Below are 22,966 nucleotides of genomic sequence, written 5' to 3'. Positions count from 1 at the left end.
GACTTTTGGGCTCGAGATTTAGCAGAACTCGACGAAGGGTGAGCCAGAGAGTGGGCAGGCGAAAGTGGTGAGGTTGAAAGGGCGATCTTTGCGCTGGCCGATCTGACGACCGTGGCACTAAAGGTGAGGTCGCAAGTCTGCGTGGCCACCTCCTTTGTTGGCCGAGGAGAAGCAAGGACAGTGCTGTATTTTCCTTTCTGAGGTACGGTGGGCTGTCGACTGGCGAATAATTTTCGAGCAGCAAAGGTCGACACCTTTTCCTTTACTCTGATTTCCTGGATGAGCTATTCGTCTTTAAAAATGGGGCAATCTCGAGAGGAAGCAGCATGGTCACCCATACAGTTGATGCAGCGAGGGGATGGAGGTGGACAAGCACCCTCATGGGCATCCTTGCCACACGAAACACATTTGGCCGGATTGGAACAGGACTGGCTGGTGAGATTGAACCGCTGACACCGATAGCAACGTGTAGGGTTTGGGGCATAAGGGCGAACGGAAATTATCTCATAGCCTGCTTTGATTTTGGATGGGAGTTGAACTTTGTCAAATGTCAAGAAGACAGTGCTGGTTGGAATGATGTTCGTGTCAACCCTTTTCATAATTCTATGAACAGCTGTTACGCCCTGTCAGACAGGTAGTGCTGAATTTCTTCGTCAGACAATCCATCGAGGGAGCGTGTATAAACGACTCCGCGCGAGGAATTTAAAGTACGGTGCGGTTCCACCTGGACAGGGAAGGTGTGTAGTAGTGAGGTACGCAGCAATTTTTGTGCCTGGAGGGCACTGACTGTTTCTAACAACAAGGTGCCATTCCGTAATCTGGAACAAGACTTTACAGGACCTGCAATTGCGTCGACACCTTTCTGAATAATGAAAGGGTTGACCGTGGAGAAGTCGTGACCTTCGTCAGACCGAGAAACAACAAGGAACTGGGGCAACGATGGAAGAACTGACTGTGGCCGAGACTCAGTGAACTTACGTTTGTGAGCAGACATAGTGGAAGGTGAGGAAACCATTGCGGAAGAATCCCCCATGATTACCGGCGTCTCCGATGGAGCGCTCCTCCCTTGTAGGGGCCCTCTCTGAGGGCACCCCCGCCTTAGGTGGTTGTTCACACCTCAGGTCACACCTCCCGACAAACGGACGGAGGGACCAATCGGCACTTTCGGAAGGTATCAGCTCGGGTAATCACCCCTCCCTGGGCCTGGCCGTTACCAGGGGATACGTACGTGTCCTACCTGTCTACCTGGGGCGGGGAATTACGCGTTATCCCGTCACCGGCTACTCATGGAAGTGCGTGGGTCAGCCTTCAGACACGCACAGGGAGGAAGAAAGAGAAAGGGAAACGAAAGAAGACAGGTCTCAAACGCCGCAGCGGAGAAAAGGGTAAAGAGAAGAGGTAAGGAAAAGAGAAGGACAAAGGAAGGATGAAGACATACAAGCAAGGAAGGCGAAGAATGCGTTACATTTACGAGCGTCCGTCTCCGGACGTAGGCACAAACCATACTCCCAGAGGGGGAGAAAGGGAGGGAAAGAGCCAGAGGTGAGGGGGGGAGCGAAGATGGGGGATGGGGAAGGATGCGGAAAGGGAAGGTATGCAGCCCAGAAAGGAAGGAAGGCCACATTAGCTCGGGGACCCGTGCTCGCTACGCACATAGCCACAAAAGAGTTGTGGATCCCCTGGGGGGCCGCACATGGATGTGTGTGATGTCCTAGGTTAGTTAGGATTAAGTAGTTCTAAGTTTAGGGGACTGATGACCTCAGATGTTGAGTCCCATGGTGCTCAGAGCCATTTGAACCATTTTAGAGTATTGAGGAAACCGCTTCTACTTGTTCCACATGTGGAGTCCGTAGTTTTAACCGTATGCAGTTTCCATTGTCTGAAAGCTATTCCGTGAATTTATACACACCCCAGGATGTACATTCGACCAAGAAAATTAAGGAACATGCGAATATATGGAATATATGGAAGCTGGGGTAAGATGGTCTTACGGCTGACAGCCTATTAGTACTGTCACAAGGCAATAATAACTACTCAAAGAATGCTAAAGAAGTACGCGAAGAGTGTAGGAAATATTTTATTAGCAGTCAAAGGGAAGTTCCTCGGCAATACAAATTGATGTAAACAATTAAATGGGAATAAATAAATGAAATATTAACAATTGTTTGTACGTGTTATCGGTAAATTTCCTATTGTCGTTTTGCATGCTGAGCCTCCTTCCAGAAATAACAACAAATTATAGTACGGTCATTTTGATACATGCAGTTCTTGGCGGATTCTGTTGCGCTTTTTAGTAGATTCGCTTTTCAACTGATTTCTTAAGTTATGAATTTTTTAAATCCCTTCTACGGTCGTACTAGATTCTTCCGCTATTTCGGTTGTGGGATTATGTTTCTTCGCTCTGGTTTTATAACGTTTGTATGTAATGTCCCATAGACCAGGTTTGCTGTGATACATTTCACTTATTTCTTCAGCTTCAGTTGTTAACCACTCTTTTTTGTAATCCAAGTTTATTCGAAACTTGTTGCTCAGTGCATGAAGAGTAGATGATCAGCCAAATTTTGCGATACCCGTAAGACGAGTTTGAACCTGCAAATAAAACTGAAGCAACAAAGAAACTCGTATAGGCACGGGTATTCAAATACAGAAATATGTCGACAGACAGAAAAAAGACCGGCCGGTGTTGCCGTGCGGTTCTAGGCGCTTCAGTCTGGAACCGCGTGACCACTACGGTCGCAGGTTCGAATACTGCCTCAGGCACGGATGTGTGTGGTGTCCTTAGGTTAGTTAGGTTTAAGTAGTTCTAAGTTCTAGGGGACTGATGACCACAGATGTTAAGTCCCATAGTGCTCAGAGCCATTTGAACCATTTTTTGAACAGAAAAAGGCGCTGCAGTCAGCAACGCCTATATAAGACAAGAAGTGTCTGGCGTAGTTGTTAGATCGCTACAATGGCAGGTCATCAAGATTTAAGTGAGCTTGCACGTCGTGATATAGTCGGCGCACGAGTTTGCGATTAAGTGCGAATTTTCCCGTACGACCATTTTACGAGTGCCCCGTGAATATCAGGAATCCCGTAAAACATTAATCTCCGACATCGCTGCGGCTGGAAAAAGATCCTGAAGAGAATCATTCAACGTGACACAAGTGCAGCCCTTCCGCAAATTGCGAACCGTTCAACGGAACATCATCGACATGGGCTTTTGCAGCCGAAGGCCCATTCGTGTACCCTAGATGACTGCACGACACAAGGCCTTACGCCTGCCTGGGCCCGTCAACACCGACATTGGACTGTCGATGACTGGAAACATGTTGCTTGATTGGAAGAGATGTCCGCCCCCTCGTACTCTTACGGATTTATAGATAGCCCTGCAGGATTCATGGTGTCAATTCCCTCCAGCACTGCTTCAGACATTAGTCGAGCGCATGCCACGTCGTGTTGCGGCACTTCTGTGTGCTCGCGGGGGCCCTATACGCTATTAGGTAGGTGTAACAGTTTTTTTGGCTCTTCAGTGTATATTGCTATAAATGTGTCACACATATAGCTGGTGTTAGAAATGTATATCTCTGACACAAATTCTTTGCTGTTTACATCAGACACAATTTCAGTCTTATACACTCCTGGAAATTGAAATAAGAACACCGTGAATTCATTGTCCCAGGAAGGGGAAACTTTATTGACACATTCCTGGGGTCAGATACATCACATGATCACACTGACAGAACAACAGGCACATAGACACAGGCAACAGAGCATCCACAATGTCGGCACTAGTACAGTGTATATCCACCTTTGCAGCAATGCAGGCTGCTATTCTCCCATGGAGACGATCGTAGAGATGCTGGATGTAGTCCTGTGGAACGGCTTGCCATGCCATTTCCACCTGGCGCCTCAGTTGGACCAGCGTTCATGCTGGACATGCAGACCGCGTGAGACGACGCTTCATCCAGTCCCAAACATGCTCAATGGGGGACAGATCCGGAGATCTTGCTGGCCAGGGTAGTTGACTTACACCTTCTAGAGCACGTTGGGTGGCACGGGATACATGCGGACGTGCATTGTCCTGTTGGAACAGCAAGTTCCCTTGCCGGTCTAGGAATGGTAGAACGATGGGTTCTATGACGGTTTGGATGTACCATGTACTATTCAGTGTCCCCTCGACGATCACCAGTGGTGTACGGCCAGTGTAGGAGATCGCTCCCCACACCATGATGCCGGGTGTTGGCCCTGTGTGCCTCGGTCGTATGCAGTCCTGATTGTGGCGCTCACCTGCACGGCGCCAAACACGCATACAACCATCATTGGCACCAAGGCAGAAGCGACTCTCATCGCTGAAGACGACACGTCTCCATTCGTCCCTCCATTCACGCCTGTCGCGACACCACTGGAGGCGGGCTGCACGATGTTGGGGCGTGAGCGGAAGACGGCCTAACGGTGTGCGGGACCGTAGCCCAGCTTCATGGAGACGGTTGCGAATGGTCCTCGCCGATACCCCAGGAGCAACAGTGTCCCTAATTTGCTGGGAAGTGGCGGTGCGGTCCCCTACGGCACTGCGTAGGATCCTACGGTCTTGGCGTGCATCCGTGCGTCGCTGCGGTTCGGTCCCAGGTCGACGGGCACGTGCACCTTCCGCCGACCACTGGCGACAACATTGATGTACTGTGGAGACCTCACGCCCCACGTGTTGAGCAATTCGGTGGTACGTCCACCCGGCCTCCCGCATGCCCACTATACGCCCTCGCTCAAAGTCCGTCAACTGCACATACGGTTCACGTCCACGCTGTCGCGGCATGCTACCAGTGTTAAAGACTGCGATGGAGCTCCGTATGCCACGGCAAACTGGCTGACACTGACGGCGGCGGTGCACAAATGCTGCGCAGCTAGCGCCATTCGACGGCCAACACCGCGGTTCCTGGTGTGTCCGCTGTGCCGTGCGTGTGATCATTGCTTGTACAGCCCTCTCGCAGTGTCCGGAGCAAGTATGGTGGGTCTGACACACCGGTGTCAATGTGTTCTTTTTTCCATTTCCAGGAGTGTATAAACAAAATTGGTTCAAATGGCTCTGAGCACTATGGTACCAAACTGCTGTGGACATCAGTCCCCTAGAACTTAGAATTACTTAAACCTGACTAACTTAAGGACATCACACACATCCACGCCCGAGGCAGGATTCGAACCCGCGACCGTAGCGGTAGCGCGGTTCCAGACTGTAGCGCCTAGAACCGCTCGGCCACTCTGGCCGGCCTTATATAAACACCGTGCAATAATTGCCACTGTGTGTTTACACCTTGCCAATACACTTCTCGGGTTTTCCGATGGATAATGCTATGCAAGTCCCACAATATTTGATCGGTACAACTGTTCGAAATCTTTTTGTCCTTTAGTTTTGCTTTAGGGCGCAAGAACAACGGAAGTCATAAGCGGCCACATCATAACCTTAGAACACCAATAAGTAAAAGAAGTTAAAAGTGACTATACGCTAAGCCCAATCGACGGAAGGAAAGAGAGCTAAAAACAAGGATTTCCCGTTCGAGAAAGATCCACAAAATACGCCGTAGAGACAGCGACGGTCGCTAACCAAAGATTAAATGTTCTTCGCCATATTGTTAAGACGGATAAAAAATAAAACGCGATCGACAGCCCGTGCGTCGTTCGCTAAACAGGCGACCAACACTGAAACATAAACGGTTAAAAAAAGTGCATTTGGTCAGCAAATGGCAACTCGTCAAAGGTTGATGACAATGAACACAAAGTGGTGGGGGATCACCCTGTAACAAATGGCGACGGCTAAGAGTGCCCAGTACGGAGTCTAGCTAAAATGATATCCTCGCGACAAGAGGGCCGAGAGGTCAGCCAAGCCGTTGTGAGAGGTTTAATTTCCCGGAGCTTGTCCCCGTGAAGAAAAGACCAGCGGTGATGCCAAAGTGACACCATCTGCCGACAGGCGGCAACACAGAGATCATACGAAAGAATGGAAGAGATAGCAGGTCGAGGGAGGAGGACTGTTGCCCTGGCGGCAACGTCAGCAGCCTCGCTTCCCGTCAGACAGACATGACCGTCAAGAATGAGCAAATGAAAGGTTTCTTGAACCTGTTGCATTAAGGAATGGACTGTGTATACCACACAGAGGCTCTGAAGGGCAATGAGAGTCGGAGCATGTAACACAAAAAATCTGTGCGTCAGATGTAACTGGATGGCTTGACAGAGGGAGAAGAGCTTTGCTCTAAAAATCGAGCAGTTTTCTGGAAGCCGATACCGAAAATGGTCGGTGACAATGACGAAGACACACCTGACACCACGGTCTGTCTTAGAGCTGTCAGTGTACACGGAGGTGCTATCGCTAAATTGCGTGCAAAGGTCGAGAAACCTACAGTGATAATGTTTCGGAAGCGAATGAAGTTCAAGGTGAACACAAGTCGCTGCACAAAGCTAAGGTGGTAAAGGGTTCACAGTCACGGGGAACATGGCAGATACCGTGAAGTTAAGCTGTCAGAGCAGCAACCGAAAGCGAGCTCCATAACAGAGAAGAGCGCGCCCCAAACTGGCGGTCAAGGGAGTCATCGAAAAAGGGGGCATAGGATGAGTGGCCGAGCTTGGGAGACAAACAGCACATTCACTGAGAAGGGCATCACGCCGGTATGAGAGTAGTTGTTTGGCAGCTTGTGCATAGACACACTCAACCGGACTAGCATAAAAGGCGCCAGTGGCCAAACATATTCTACGATGGTGGATTGTGGTAAGACGGCGTAAGATGGACGGACGTGCAGATGAATAACGAAACACCCATAGTCTAGTCTTCAACGGACAAGGGATCAGTACAAATCTTCCTATCAAGCATGAGCCCCACGAATTTCGTAGTTTCATCCAAAGGAAGAACAACGGGTCCAAAGTGTAAAGACAGTGGAAGAAACCTAATGCGACGTCAGAAATTCATACAAATTGTGACATCTTTAAGTGCTGTTAGTTGTTATAGCAACTGCAAGACGCGACTGATGATGAGCGCGCGGCGGCGTCGAAATTTATCAGGCCAGGAGAAGGAAGATCGAATGCGTGGGGAGGCGCTCACGGCTGGATAAAAGCGGCGTTTGTAGTGCCCGCTATCAGGAGCCCAAGAGAGGTCTTCGCACGTGTGCAGTTGGCAATGACTATGCTGCTGGACGATACTCTGATTAAAAGGTGCATTAAGTCACTGCACCGCACTGATCCAGTCATGCATCGGAGGGGTCTTGTTTCTCCTGTTTTAATTTACTTGCAGCCAGTGATGTATTCCGTGCAGAGCTTTACTGAAAACCTACATTCCTGCGGATAAAATTGTCCACTGTACAGATACGCATGGCCCCCTTAAAAACACAACCACTGAACGATGACGCCGAGGATAAAACTTCAGTTTTTACGTGAAACCTGTGATGTCCTGTGTGCAGACTACGCTCAGCTACCGCAGATTTATCAGGTTGGCCCAGGGATGTATGACGATGGTGTTCAACACGACATTCTTGCATGGTTGGACATGTCTGCCCAGTATTGGCACGGGGTCTTATATGCATCACATATTCTAAAGGCAAGATCGTCTTTAACCAAACACAACAAACTGCTCAATTTCCTGATGGACGGTCAACGCACGTGCTGTGTCTCTTGAAGATCCTTTCTATTCTTGAAGACATACCGCCAAAATACGAATAAAGTCCGTTGTATTGGGTGCCTCGGCACATTGATTTACATTACTACTCTGAACTGCACTGCGAATCTATCGGAATAACCGTTATTTTGGAGCATCCTTCTTAGTTGTTGTAGCTCACCAGGCAGACTGTGGACATCTAATTCCACATACGTTCTACGTACCAGAAATTGTAAGTCACTACTGCATTGTGCAGCATGGTAACAGATTTTGGCCTACAAATACAAATCTTTGTGAGTTAGTCTGCAGTAACCACTATGTCCCAGCGTATCGTCGGCTTTTCTTGTAGCCATGACATCCAGGAATGGTAAGACGCAATCTCTTCCAATTCCCATGGGGAAATGAGTATTCTGATGGAGCAAGTTCAAATGCTGGAGAAACATAGGCAGTGTTTCTATTTCGTGCTAGCACACTACAAATATATCGTCTATATACGACCAGAAGCAGAAAGATTGCAGACTTGCCGCCTGCAGAGCCTTTCCTGAAAGTCTTCAAATGGTTCAAATGGCTCAAATGGCTCTGAGCACTATGGGACTTAACATCTAAGGTCATCAGTCCCCTACACTTAGAACTGCTTAAACCTAACTAACCTAAGGACATCACACACATCCATGCCCGAGGCAGGTTTCAAACCTGCGACCGTAGCAGCAACGCGGTTCCGGACTGAAGCGCCTAGAACCGCTACAGCGGCCGGCTGAAAGTCTTCCATGAAATAGTTGGCCACCAGGGGAGACCGAGCACTTATCATGGCGACACCGCCCACTTGTCCTACATACTGGTTATTAAATAAGAAATAAGTTGATGTAAGCACATGTTTAACAATACCACAATGTCTTCTGCAAACTTGTTGCTAATAAGCTCTAATGAGTCCTGCAGAGGTACTTTAGAAAATAAAGATACAATGACAAAGCTAACCAAAAGAACTGGCAGTTGTTGTTTAAGCATTTTCAGACGCCCTATGAAGTCGTATGAATTCCGGTTTTGGAGATCACATTTCCTTACGAAAGGTCCTAACAGCGAAGTAAGATGTTTAGCCAGCAAGGTAGGAGCTCCAGTATTGCTCACTGTCGGGCAAAGAGGAGACCCACACTTGTCTTGGGGCAACTGCTGTCTATTGGCGCAGGCCCTTGATGACATTAGTCGGAACAGAACTCTCCTTGAGAAGGACTGAAAATTTTCTCTGAATGTTGTCAGTCGGATCCTCTCTTAAGTTGCAATATGCAAGGCCCTCGAGCAATGACATCATCTTGCTGCTGCACTCAGTTTGTGAGAGTAGGGCGGTGGCGTTTCCCTTGTCTGCACGTAAAATAACGAGGTCTTGGTCTGATCTCAAGTCTTGTAGAGCCTTCCTTTCTGCAACAGTGATATTAAACTTTTTAGGCAGGCCTCGAGTTGAAATTCGGCTGGTGTCACTCCTAATATCCTCTGCATCATCACTGGGAGGCTTCAAAATTGCCTGTTCTATCCCAGCAATCACATTTCGGACTGGAGCTGTCTTAGGTATCGGTGTAAAAATCCAACCTTTCTCGATCACCGAAACCACTGCGTCGTCCAGAATTCTACCGATGAGATTAAACGCGTTGCGTCGCTTGGCGCACTTTTTTCTTGTATTCAGGCCTCGAGACGAGGACACCTAGACATCTGATGAGTTTTAGCTTGTTGTTTAATCCATTCAGCGCATTGGGTGCCTCAGCTAGCCTCGGATAGCGCAATCTGCGCAGCCCCAGGATACGGATGGGAGGTTCGAAGAGACTCTTTAGATGCAGTGATAGTAATTTCAAGGACATAGCACTATATTCCCGTCGCATGTACGTACTCTCTCTCTTACTAGAGCGGCTTTTTCCCGCGACGTATTTCTGACAGTGACCGCAAAGTCATTATGATGTTTAAATTTAGCAAACGGAGAGATAGACTGCTTGTCACGGCATCTCAAGACGAGTTCTTTTTCCACTAACGTCATCAAGCGCCTATGTCAACAGACAGCAGTTTCCCCATGACTATACGGCCTACTGAAGATTCATAAGGATGGGTCTCCTCTCTGCACCATAGTGAGCAACACTAGAGCGCCTACCTATTTCCCGGCTGAACATCGTACTTCGCTATTGGGACCTCTCGCAGACAAATGTGATCGCCATATCTTTTGGTTAGCTTTGAAGTTGTATCATTATTTACCAAAGTATTTCGCGCAAATTTCCTAGTCGTGTTATAGTTTTAGGTGGATATTTTAACCTACCAGCTATATACTGGGAGATTCAAGTGATCAGGACAGCTGGTAGGGACAGAGAATAACGAGAAATTGGACTAGAAGTGCTTTATTCGAGAACTACCCTGAGATGTTAATCAGAGAACTGATTCGTGACGACAATGTCTTAGACCTGCTTGTGGCAAACAGATCCGAAATTTTCGACTCAATATAGAACAGGGAATCAGCGAGCACAACACCGTTTCAGCACCCCTAAATACGGCTGTAAATATGTATACGTAGAAAGGCAAGAAGATCTTCCTGAATAGCAAGAGCGACAAGAAACTGATTTCAGATTACTTGAACGGTTAGTACTAAAATTTCATCTCCAGCACTAACTACGTTGAGTATCAATGGACTAAGTTCAAGAGCATTGTACAATATACTTTGGACAGATACGTGCCGCGAAAAGTTGTGAGGGGTGTAAAAGACCCCCGCCATAATTCGACAGTCACGTTAGAAAACTGCTACGAAATCAAAAAGAACTCCACTGTAAATTCGAACGTAGCCAATGCCTCACAGATAAACAAAAATCAAACGAAGGCAAAATTACCATAAGGAGATCGATGCGTGAAGCCATCAACGAATTCGAAAGTATTATTCTGTCTACCGATTTGACAGAGATTCTAAGAAGTTTTCGCCGTAGGATCAATCAGCGAAAGCATCAAAGCCATCTGTCCAGACACTGTAACTGCAACGGAAGGCGCGTGGTAGCCGCGTGGTCTATGGTGTCTTGTCACAGTCCGCACGGCTGCCCCCGTCGGAGGTTCGAGTCCTCCCTCGGGCATGGATGTGTGTGTCGTCCTTAGCGTTAAGTTAGTTTAAGTTAGATTAAATAGTGTGTAAGCTTAGGGATCGATGACCTCAGCAGTTTGGTCCCATAAGAACTTACCACAAATTTCCAAAAATTATAATGGCAGCGAAACGGAAGACGAACAAAGGAAAAGCCACAATACTAAACGTCTTTTTCCAACTCTGTTTCACAGAGGAAGGTCGCACTGTAGTGCCTCTTTTAAACCGTCGCACAAAAGACAAAATGGCTTATATTGAAACAAGTGGCCGTGGTATAGAAAAGCACCTGAAATCGCTCAACAGAGGAAAGGCCACTGGAACTGACGGGGTACCAACACGATTCTAGATAGAGTATGCGAAAGTACTTGCCCATCTTCCAGAAGCAGTGTACCGTAGGTTATTAGGGGAGTCAAGTGTTATTGATGACTGGAAAAAAGCACGGGTCATTCCCGTTAGTATTAGTATTAGTAATGTCATGTTCCTTAGATCATTTTCCCGATTATTTTATCGATATGATGTGGAACAAGTCAGATTACAAGATATATATATACACACACATGAATAGTGCTAATATTAATATTACTGAAATTTGTAGTTCGACACATGCAACTACATTTACAGGTACATTTTTTTACCATTTCTGAAACAGAAACTCGTCCATGGAGTAGAAGGAGTTGTCCAAAAGAAATGATTTCAAGCTAGATATAAAACTTGATCTGCTACCTGCCAGACATGTTGTTGGGCAAATGATCTAAGATTTTTGTTGCTGAATAATGTACTCCTTTTCTGAGCAACTGACAGCTTCAATAACGAATAGGAAGGTCATTTTTCCCTCTATTGTTGTACGTACGAACATCACTGTTCTCCGCGAATTGAGATGGATTATTTGTAACGAATTTCATTAGCGAATATATGTACTCTGATGGTGCAGTTAAAACACCTAACTCCTTGAAAAGGTGCCTACATGACGTCCTTGGGTGAACACCACTAATTACTCTCACTGCTCTCTTTTGTGCAATCAATACTTTATGTCTGATGAGTTACCCCAGAAAACTATTCCATAAGAAATTGAGTGGAAATATGGTTCAAATGGCTCTGGGCACTATGGGACTTAACTTCTGAGGTCATCAGTCCCTAGAACGTAGAACTACTTAAACCTAACTAACCTAAGGACATCACACATATCTATGCCCGAGGCTGGGTTCGAACCTGCGACCGTAGCGGTGGCGGGGTTCCAGACTGTAGCGCCTAGAACCGCTCGGCCACCCCGGCCGGCGTGGAAATCTGCAAAGTACGTTAGGAGGCTGTTCTGTTTATTACGAAGACTAGCGATTATACGAAGAGCGAAAGAAGCTGAACTTAGTTGTTTGAGAATCTCAGTAACATGCTTCTTCCAGTTCAAGTTGTCATCAATGTGAACACCCAAAAATTTGGAAAAATCTACCCTGTTTACTGAGCCCTGTTCATATGCTACATCAATTGTCGGCATGGCTCTATTCGGTGTACAGAACTGGACATAGTGAGTTTTTTTTTAAATTATGGGAAAGTCCATTTTCTGAGAACCACTTAATAATTCTTTGAAAGACATCCTTAACAATATCTTCAGCTGCTTTTCCTGGAATGGGATTTATTATAACACTCATGTCATCTGCAAAAAGTACTAGTATTTAGGAAGAGTCGCCGTACAGACGCACAAATTATAGAATTTTGGAATATTTTTTATGATTTTGTATTATGACATTTCTGGAGGCCGAAAATCTCCTTTGTAGGAAGCAACATGCGTTGCAAAAAGAATAATCGTGTGGAACCTAGCTCGCTCTGTTCGCCAACGAGACCCATAAAGCAGTAGACACCGGCGCACAAGTAGGTGCCGTGTTCCTTAACTTCCGGAAGGCATTTGATGCAGTTCCGCACTGCCGCCTAATAAACAAAATATAAGCGTACGGAATATCAGACCAACTGTGTCACTGGTCTGAAGAGTCTCTAGCAAACAGAACACATCATGTCATTCTGAACGGAGAGAAGTGTTCAGACGTAAAAGTAACTTCGGGCCCCTGAGGAGTGTTGGAGGACCATTACTTTTCGCAGTATTCATAAATGACCTAGTGCTGTTGTATCAAGAGGAGTCGCGACGCTAGGAACTTGTAGCGAAGTGCAGGAAAATCTGCAGATGAAAGACACTGCAGGGAGTGCCAATTGACCCTCAACATAAACAAATGTTACGTATCGTGAATGCATGAGCAGAAAGACCATTTCTTTTATGGCTGATTTCTCAATTGCAGAACAATCACTGGAAGCAGTTACTTCCCTAAAATACGTAGGAATACGCGTACGGAGCGATTTGAAGTGGAGTGAACACACAAAATTAATCGCCAGCAAGGCAGATGCCAGACTGAGCTTCATTGAAAGAATCCTCCGGAAATGAAGTCCATCAACAAATGTAGTGGTTCACAAAACACTCGTTCGACCAACACTCGTATATTGCTAGTCTGGGATCCGTACCAGACAGGCCTGATAGAGAAAATAGAAAAGATCCGAGAAAGAGTGGGGAGTTTCGTTGGATATTCATTTAGTGGGCACGAAAGTGTCATAGAGATGACCAACCAACCCCAGTGGCAGACGCTCGAAGAGAGGCATTTTGTATCACGGTGTAGTTCTGAGGGCTTATGTGCCTTGAAGAGTCAACAATTTTATTGCTTCCTCCTACGTACATCTCTCGGAAAGACCACGAAGATAAAATCAGAGATGTTCGAGCTCACATGGAGGCTTAGTGGCAATCACTCTTCTCGCGAACTATTCGCGACTGGAACAGGAAATTAAAATACCTAACACAGTGGTACACAAAGTACCCTCCACCACACACCGCAAAGTGGCTTGTGGAGTGTAAATGTAGATGTAGACATAGAGGGAAAGACAGCCGGCAAGCCTCTAACCTTCCTGCTTCTAGCGGTGTGTAGATGATATATTTGTGGTGTGGCCACGTGGAATAGAGACATTACCTATATTTCTCCAGCACTTCAGCTCGCTCCATCCAAATACTCAGCTCAACATGGAAGTAAGGAAAGATGGCATCTTACCAATCCTGGATGGGGCGAGTCAAAAGAAAAGTTGACGACTCTCACAGAGTTATAGTTGCAGGCCATAAACTGTCTTGACTCTACAGATGTCAGGAGTGCCCTACATTCTCTGGTACTGTTGTGTACATAGTTCCGCGTAGTCAGCGCGTACACAACTTTCCCACTAGAGCGCGCCGCACTAAGCACAACAGCGCAGGCGCAGCGCTCATCCGTCTCCGCACTACAAGATGGCGCTGCCATAGAGGCGGACAAAATTCTGCTTCCGCCAATCCGCGTATTCATATGTAACGCAGCCAATGAGATTGCTGCTAACGTAGAACCTTTTCTCCTTGCGGATCACACTCGCGCAGTGATACATAAATGCGCGAAGTATTATAATGAGTGTACAGACCTCCGATTAGTCAGTCTGCATTTGTCTGCACCAGTCTGTACGAGTTCTACATTTGACTGTACCAGTCTACAGTCAAGTTTCATTCTGCACCTAATAAGATTACCACCTTCCTGTACATAGCCATGAAGATAAATGTATAGACACTTTTGTCAAGTATCAGAGATATATGTGAGAATAAGATTAGCATACCAATACCAAAGGAACTTCAGATTGTCAATCGTAAATAGCATCCAGAACCAAGTTAAGTAATTTTTATGCTTGTTATTATTTTAATAAATGTGTGTGAAAATTAATCAAGTTCTGTTTAAAGTTGGTCACCGTCAATCTGCTACTCTAAGCGTGCAAGTGGCATTTCTATCGTCAGACCTATCGGCAGAAGATAAACGCGCCACGATAAGACCACGAGACATAGTGCTGACCCTCTCCTTCTTCGTTAGAGCGACAAGTCAAATAATCTGATGGTGTGTGTACTGAAGGTATTACAGTACGCACAGGTACATAGAGCACACGCGGTATCAGGTACCAACACTTTGTCTGGCTAGCTACAACACATAATAACGGCGTTCCATTAGATCGGTTATTCTGATAGACACATACACAATCCAAACTTATCAAAGCGAGCTCGGTGCAGGGATGTAAATGAAAATGCAGAGGCGCCAACTGCAACGGAGTTCTTGTTGTATTTTGGTGAAATCTCTTCAAGAATAAAAAGTATCCTTAAGATGCACGAAATCAAGTGTTTTTTTTCCGTCCACCAGCAAAATTGAGCAATTTGTTACCTTCAGTAAAAGAGGAGCTTGGCTTTAGAAAACGTGATGTATAAAAGATCCCATGCAAATGTGGGAAACCTTCTATTGGGCAGACATGTCAAACCATGCAAGAATGTTGTGATGAACACCATTGTTATACCCACCTAGACCAACCTGATAAATCTATGGTAGCAGAGCATAGTCTGCACACAGGGCATCGCATGTTTTACGTGAAGACTGAAATTTTATCCTCAGAGGCATCGTTTCGCGATACAGCAGACAATATTATCAACAGGGATGCAGATTTTCAACTAAGCACTGCGTGGAGCCAATCACTGGTTGCCATTAAATTAAAGCAGGAGAAACAGAAACCTACGATTCATGACGACGAAATACATGACAGAGCTTTAATTCAGCTTTTAACTGCGGGATTGTCCAGCAGCGCAGTCATTGCGCACTGTGCGCGTGTTGAAGGCCTGTCTTCGGTTCCTCGTAGAGGGCACTAAGAGCCTCGCTTTCATCCAGCTGTGATCGCCTTCCCACGCTTGCGTATTTCCTGCTTCTGCTGATAAATTTCGGCGCCGCCGCATGATCGTCATTAGTCGCGTCTTGCAGCAATGACAACAACTACTACACTACTGGCCATTAAAATTGCTACACCAAGAAGAAATTCAGATGATAAACGGGTAGTCATTGGACAAATATATTATACTAGAACTGACATGTGATTATATTTTCACCCAGTTTGGGTGCATAGATCCTGGGAAATCAGTACCCAGAACAATCACCTCTTGCCGTAATAACGGCCTTGATACGCCTGGGCATTAAGTCAAACAGAGCTTGAATGGCGTGTACAGGTGCGGCTGCCCATGCAGCTTCAACGCGATACCACAGTTCATCAAGACTAGTGACTGGCGTATTGTGACAAGCCAGTTGCTCGGCCACCATTGACCAGATGTATTCAATTGGTGAGAGATCTGAAAAATGTACTGGCCAGGGCAGCAGTCGAACATTTTCTGTATTCAGAAAGGCCCGTACAGGACCTGCAACATGCGGTCGTGCATTATCCCGCTGAAATGTAGGATTTCGCAGGAATGGAATGAAGGGTAGAGCCACGGGTCGTACCACATCTGAAATGTAACGTCCACTGTTCAAACAGCCGTCAATGCGAACAAGAGCTGACCGAGACGTGTAACCAATGGCACCCCATACCATCACGCCGGATGAAACGCCAGTATGGCGATGACGAATACACGCTTCCAATGTGCGTTCACCGCGATGTCACCAAACACGGATGCGACCTTCATGATGCTGTAAACAGAACCTGGATTCATCCGAAAAAATGACGTTTGCCATTCGTGCACCAAGGTTCGTAGTTGAGTACACCATCGCAGGCGCTCCTGTCTTTGGTGCAGCGTCAAGGGTCACCGCAGCCATGGTCTCCGAACTGATAGTCCATGCTGCTGCAAACGTCGTCGAACTGTTCATGTAGATGGTTGTTGTCTTGCAAACGTCCCCATCTGTTGACTCAGGGATCGAGACGTGGCTGCACGAGCCGTTACAGCCATGTAGATAAGATGCCTGTCATGTCGACTGGTAGTGATACGAGGCCGTTAGGATCCAGCACGGCGTTCCGTATTACCCTCCTGAACCCACTGATTCCATATTCTGCTAACAGTCATTGGATATCGACCAACGCGAGCAGCAATGTCGCGATACGATAAACCGCAATCGCGATAGGCTACCATCCGACCTTTATCAAAGTCGGAAACGTTATGGTACGCATTTCTCCTCCTTACACGAGGCATCACAACAACGTTTCACCAGGCAACGCCGGTAAACTGCTGTTTGTGTATGAGAAATCGGTTGGAAACTTTCCTCATGTCAGCACGTTGTAGGTGTCGCCACCGGCGCCAACCTTGTGTGAATGATCTGAAAAGCTAATCTTTTGCATATCACAGCATCTTCTTCCTGTCGGTTAAATTTCGTGTCTGTAGCACGTCATCTTCGTGGTGTAGCAACTTTAATGCTATATACCACCATCTGAAGGTGTCGAACAGCTGTACTGGTAAAGTATTGCAGACACTACACAATATTATCCTGCAGCAAATCCGGGAAATACATTTCCAACAGGTGTGTCGGGAAAGTCTGCAAAGGAAACATACTAGACTGCACATCTCTAATCGCAAGACCACAGAAACCATTCGGTTTCAGAGCTCTTTTAAAAGCTTTTACCGCTTTAATTGATATTTAATTATTACAAATCGTATCTTCCGTGACGTGTTGGAGATAAATCTTCAATACGCCCTTGCCTTGAATCAGCATACTGTCATAACTCACAAGCTACAATATGGAAAGAACGAAATAAGATTAATGAAACACGGCCTCTCAAAGGCAGCGTGCGAGGGACATGTGTTGACCGATTTAAGTCAAACACCAGTTGCACGCTTTTGTAGTTCCTCAATGTAGACACTTTCAATGACTTATGATTCTGTCGACAATTTACGTAAGTATCGTTTTGGAAATGGTAGCAACACTATAAAATTGTGACTACTCTAGGCTACTATACGAAACAAACTCTAGGAAAAAGAAATAAGAAAGACTATATATGGCTTTCAGGATACCAATGCAACGAATAGGATGGGCTTTCTGTCCTTAAAGATTTTTCATTTGGTGGATGATTCTACTGGAAACATACACTGAGGTAACAAAAGTCATGGAATACCTCCTAAAATCGTGTCGGACCTCCTTTTGCCCGGCCTAGTGCACCAATTCGACGTGACATTGACTCGATAAGTCGTCAAGTTCCCTGCGGAAATATTAAGCCATGCTGCCTCTACAGCCGTCCACAATTTCGAAAGAGTTGCCAGTGCAGAATTTCGTGCACGAACTGACCTCTAAATTAAGTCCCATAAATGTTCGATGGGTGGCAAAATCATTCGCTCGAATTGTCCAGAACGCTAGTCAAACCAGTCGTAAACAGTTGTGGCCGGTGACATGGCGCATGAACCGCGCGACTGCTACGGTCGCAGGTTCGAATCCTGCCTCGGGCATGGATGTGTGTGATCTCCTTAGGTTAGTTGGGTTTAAGTAGTTCTAAGTTCTAGGGGACTGATGACCATAGATGTTAAGTCCCATAGTGCTCGGAGCCATTTGAACCATTTGACATGGCGCATTGCCATCCATAAACATTGCATCGTTTTTTGGGAACATGAAATCCATGAATTGCTGCAGGTGGTTTTCAAGTAGCCGAATATGTTCATTTCCAATCAATGATTGTTTTCTCTTTGACCGGTGAACCCAGTTCCTTCCGTGTAAGCACACACTATTATGCAGCCACTACCAGCTTGCAGACAACTTGAGTCAGTGGCTTTGTGGCGTCTGCGCCACACTCAAGCCTCACCATCAGTTCAGACCAACTGAAATCGGGACTAATCTGACCAGGCCGCGGTTTTCCAGTTGTCTAGGGTCCAATTGATATGGTCACCAGCCCAGGGGAGGCGCTGCAGGCGATGTGCTGTTATCAAAGGTACTCGCGTCGGTCGTCTGCTGCCACAGCCCATTAACGGCAAATTTCGCCGCACCATCCTAACGGATACGTTCGTCTTACGTCCTACATTGATTTCTGCGATTATTTCACGCAGTGTTGCCTGTCTACACTGACAACTCGACGCAAATGCCGCTACTCGCGGTCACTAAGGGAAGACCGTAGGGCACTGCGTTATCCGTGGTGAGAGGTAATGCCTGAAATTTGGTGTTCCCGGTCCTCTCTTAACACTGTGGATCTCGGAATACTAAATTCCCTTACGATTTCCGAAACGGAATGTCCCGCGCGTCTAGCTCCAACTGCCATTCGGCGTTCTAAGTCTGTTAATTTCCGTCGTGCGACCATACTCACGTTGGAAACATTTTCACATGGATCACCCCAGTACAAGTGACAGCTCCACAATGCGCTGTCCTTCGGTACCTTGTGTACACGAATAGTGTTGCCATCTGTACATGTGCGTATCGGTAGCCCATCTGTTTCGTCACCTCAATGTATCTTACTCTCTAATGTTCGAAACGTTGCTAGCGGGTTTTCTTTCCTTTAATGTTGCTAATAGATACAGCAACTGGACGAAATGTTAGTATTTTTTCTTTTTTTTATGGCTTGCCCAGACCTCACATCCTGCTGTGCATTATTTTTAAAGCAAATTTTTAAAATTTGCAACTGTTTTAAATATTTTCTTCTAAAATACGTATAGAACGCATGTACCGGTACCGTCTTCAATAGCACGTGGCTTTGTCATACATGAAAGCTGTTAACTAGGTATTCCAATTTCTCTACAGATATTTGGCCACAGGAAACATGTTCCAGTCACTACACTTCGAGTATTTACTAATTACTACGAATTTTAGAGAAATAGTAAAACATACGTGAGATAAGTAATGGAAATAAATGACTGTTTTATGCCAGAAAAGACAACTGGGGAAGAGAGATGAGAAGAATATACACGTGAAAACGACAAACAGTACATGATCACCGTATTAGTTATACAAGCTTTGTCGTTCTGTGGTACTAAAAAGGCGACTGTGGACAGTATTTTTTCCGATTGCCGTTGTAGGAGCATATGACAGACGTAGCGATTCACAGAAATTTAAAAGTATGATTTTTGGAGATGACTTTTACAAAAAATTTGAACTTTCCTCCCAGAAATTATTTACCGTACGACACACAGGGAACAGCAATGCCATATGTGTTTGTTGGTGACGAGGCATTTAGTTTGTCAGAACATGCGTTAAGGTGTTATGCCAAGAAGAAATCTGACAAATCTAAAACGAATTTTCAGTTATAGACTGCGTGGAGCTCGCTGAATTGTAGTGTGTGATTACTGCATTTTCGCCAATAAGTGGAGAACATTACACCAACCTCTCGACACAAATCTCGATTTTTTTGTGAAAGCTTTAGTAAAGCATCTTGTGTGCCGCTTAGTTTTATAAGACAACATGATGGTAAACAAATAGAAGATAGCTAAAACATTCCTCCAGAAAACTTTTTCTTGGATATTTCTGCAACAAAGATTCAGAGGTTTCCTGCCATAGTCTCTCTTTTTAATTGGCAGTCGCTGTAACTGTGCAACTTTTTACTGTAAGGCATTTATTGATATTCGCCAACGAAATTAGTACTGTACTGATTTCCATTTTTCTTCTCAAGCTCTCATGGTTGGAGAGTCAATCCACAGACGAAAAACAATGCGTGCGCTGCTAGGCATGCAACAATAGGTGAGTGGCTCTTCAAACCGGCAATTTCGTGTCTTGCCACAGATTTTATCGCCGGGCGATTTTTCGATCAACTATAGACGTACTCCCATAAAACAGAATTGTAACAAACCAATAATGTGATCGACCGACAGAAAAGATGTTCATGCGCGCTTAACCTTACCGTTTTTGCCCATTCCTTTCACTTATCGGTATTTCTAACGTTTGTGTGCAATTATTACGTTCACACATTGGCTCTGAAGTCGCCGTGCACTTTTCAGAGGAAATCTTACACATAGAGTGTACTCCAATGTAAAGTCATCATCTTTCTCTCTGTTTCAGAGAATTTATTTATAATATGAGGTTAAAATTATTTACTCTCAGAGTACCTGAGACATGGAAATATAGACTCTTCGATTGGTGCGAAATATTTTTCAAAATGCCCGTTAAGTGGAGAGTGCCGTGACTGCTGTTAAAACGGACAGACGGAACAGTTACAATGACGGTTTTCACATCACTATATTTGTTTCTGATTTATATGATTCTGATTCTGCGGCCAAAAATGGCCATGGGTGGTGAAAGTAATTACTATGACTTACTTCGCGTGGACAAAAGCGCTACTACAGCTGATATCAAGAAAGCTTTCCGAAAATTAGCGCTCCATTATCACCCGGACAAGAACAAGGATCCAGCAGCAGGTGAAAAGTTTCAGGAAATTTCACACGCTTATGAAGTTTTGTCTGATCCGCAGAAGAGACAGCATTACGATGTTTTTGGCAAGGAAAGTAATCAGTTTGACCGAACAATTTTCGCTGATTTTGAAGGAATGTTCAGAGATTTCGCAAGAAATATGTTTCATTTTCAGCACGAAGCCCATAACGCCAAGAAAGACTTTAAGCGCGAGTCTTTTGGATTTTATGATTTTCTTGATGAACCAAATGTGCACTTTCATCACCCTAATGATCACTACCAAAGGTACGGTCACCAGAGTCATTTTCACCAGCACCACCATCCACATGGATTCTCTTGGGGCCCATACCACCATTCTCCACATTTCCAAGGGCACCATGGCTGCCAAACAATAGTGCAACAAGTTGGAAACCATATGAGGGTAATGACAAGGTGTCCACATAACCAAAATGAATGAGAGATAATTTGAAAGAAAAAATAAGCACAAATATTTTCGGAGTGATTTACATGGTGTAAGAATTAGTCTATAACAATAATTGAATTCCCAATTAGCGGTACTTTGAAAACACGTTGAATGAACTTTTCAGATTCTATTTAAATTAAAGATTTTAATTCGTTAATAAAAATGCTGTTTGTTATGCCAAACTGTTTCTATCCCAGTGGTGATAATTAAACCAATAATAATTGTTCAGAAAATTGTCTGGACATAAAGCCAGGTAACATGAATTTTGTTCATGATGGGCTGTTCTCAATTTATACTAAATTGTTTGCCACTGGTGACCAAACTAGGAATGAATAAAATGTTAGAAAGTTTAAGTTCCTTTTAGTCATTGTCTTTTCTTTTAAGTTTTGTTTTTTTGAAAAGTATACAGTATACTAATTCACCAAGAACAGTTTATCTTAGACAGCTAAGTAGGTACTGAAGTTCTAGTATCCAGTTTTCAGTTTTCAAGGTTCAGTTTCTTTGTGGTTCTTGCATATAACTGTACACTGAGAGTACCATATCAGCTGTTTTTAAGAAGTAAGTAATCAGCCAGATTTAAAGAAGTAAGTAACAAATATTTGTTATTGTCCTGTAAAAGTAAATGTTACTGGTAACTAAGTGAAAGGATTTAAAGAGCATTCGTGGAATTTCAAGCAAAATTATGTTTTTCTAATTATGTTGTCAGCCTGATATCAACCACAATGTTTAGTGTTTGGTTTTGGAAAATGTTATGTTAGTGGTGATAAGGAGCCCATATAGGCCAGCCAAAGTCATAGTGAAGATTTGAGTGTTTCCTTGAGTAATAAATATAAATAATACTTTATGTATAGTAATGGTACATATATGCTCATAATATTCTGTTGTAACTTGTAATGCATTAAGAATTCTTGTAGGATAGAATTCAATGCATTAATGGATATGAGGGAAGCATTTAACTCCTTGTGTAACAGATCTGCTACACAAGTTTTCGAGATAAGTGATAGTTTGTTGAACCAAATATGACCATTAATGTAAGGACAATTATCAGTTACTTTTCATTTTGTCCTCTACCTGAAATAATTTCCCTTACTTTTGGTGTCATAACTATGTGCAACACTATTCTTTCTCACTTTGGTTTTATTATTCACAAAAAAATATATCACGTTTATACAAATGTAAGGAATATTTTGTTAAGTATTTATGTTGGACAAAAATGTTTTATGTTGGATGTCAGCACACTCTGGGTTAATGCATTAACCTAATTACTCTATTCTGTAATACAAATATTCTGTTCGGTGTAAGATTGTTGCCCAGCCCCACAGTTCAAAACCATAACTAAGTAATATTTAAATTGTTTCCTAGCACACAGTTTTCAAGGTTTCACTTGCAATTATTTTTGTCAGTTGTGATCAGCTACTGCTCATTTCTTGCACGCGGGATTAATGTGGTTTACCCAACAAAGATTTTGTTTTGGGAAGTCATATGATAGTACGAATACTTAGATCCAGCAGATGGTTAAAACCCCTCTGCAGTTTTTTAATTTGTCATTACTGCTAGTGCTCATCCTCCAACTGTCAATGTCCTGGTGCCCAAACCATTCCACCTTCTCTCCTTCCACCTTCAACTCCCTCCCAACTACTGTGCTTATT

At 44.7% G+C, this 22,966-nt stretch overlaps 1 protein-coding gene across 1 annotated transcript; it reads left to right on the top strand.

Annotated features, from left to right (window-relative positions):
- Window positions 1-20,726: 20,726 nt before the first annotated feature.
- Window positions 20,727-22,340, top strand: LOC124788556 (dnaJ homolog subfamily B member 9-like). Its single transcript, XM_047255827.1, has 2 exons — window positions 20,727-21,139; window positions 22,232-22,340. Exons 1-2 carry the CDS (start codon window positions 20,727-20,729, stop codon window positions 22,338-22,340), a joined length of 522 nt encoding a protein of 173 aa, XP_047111783.1.
- Window positions 22,341-22,966: the final 626 nt, after the last annotated feature.

The sequence above is a fragment of the Schistocerca piceifrons genome, chromosome 3 (assembly GCF_021461385.2).
Source record: "Schistocerca piceifrons isolate TAMUIC-IGC-003096 chromosome 3, iqSchPice1.1, whole genome shotgun sequence".
Classification (NCBI taxonomy): Eukaryota; Metazoa; Arthropoda; class Insecta; order Orthoptera; family Acrididae; genus Schistocerca; species Schistocerca piceifrons.
This window is presented reverse-complemented; position numbering and strand designations above follow the sequence as displayed.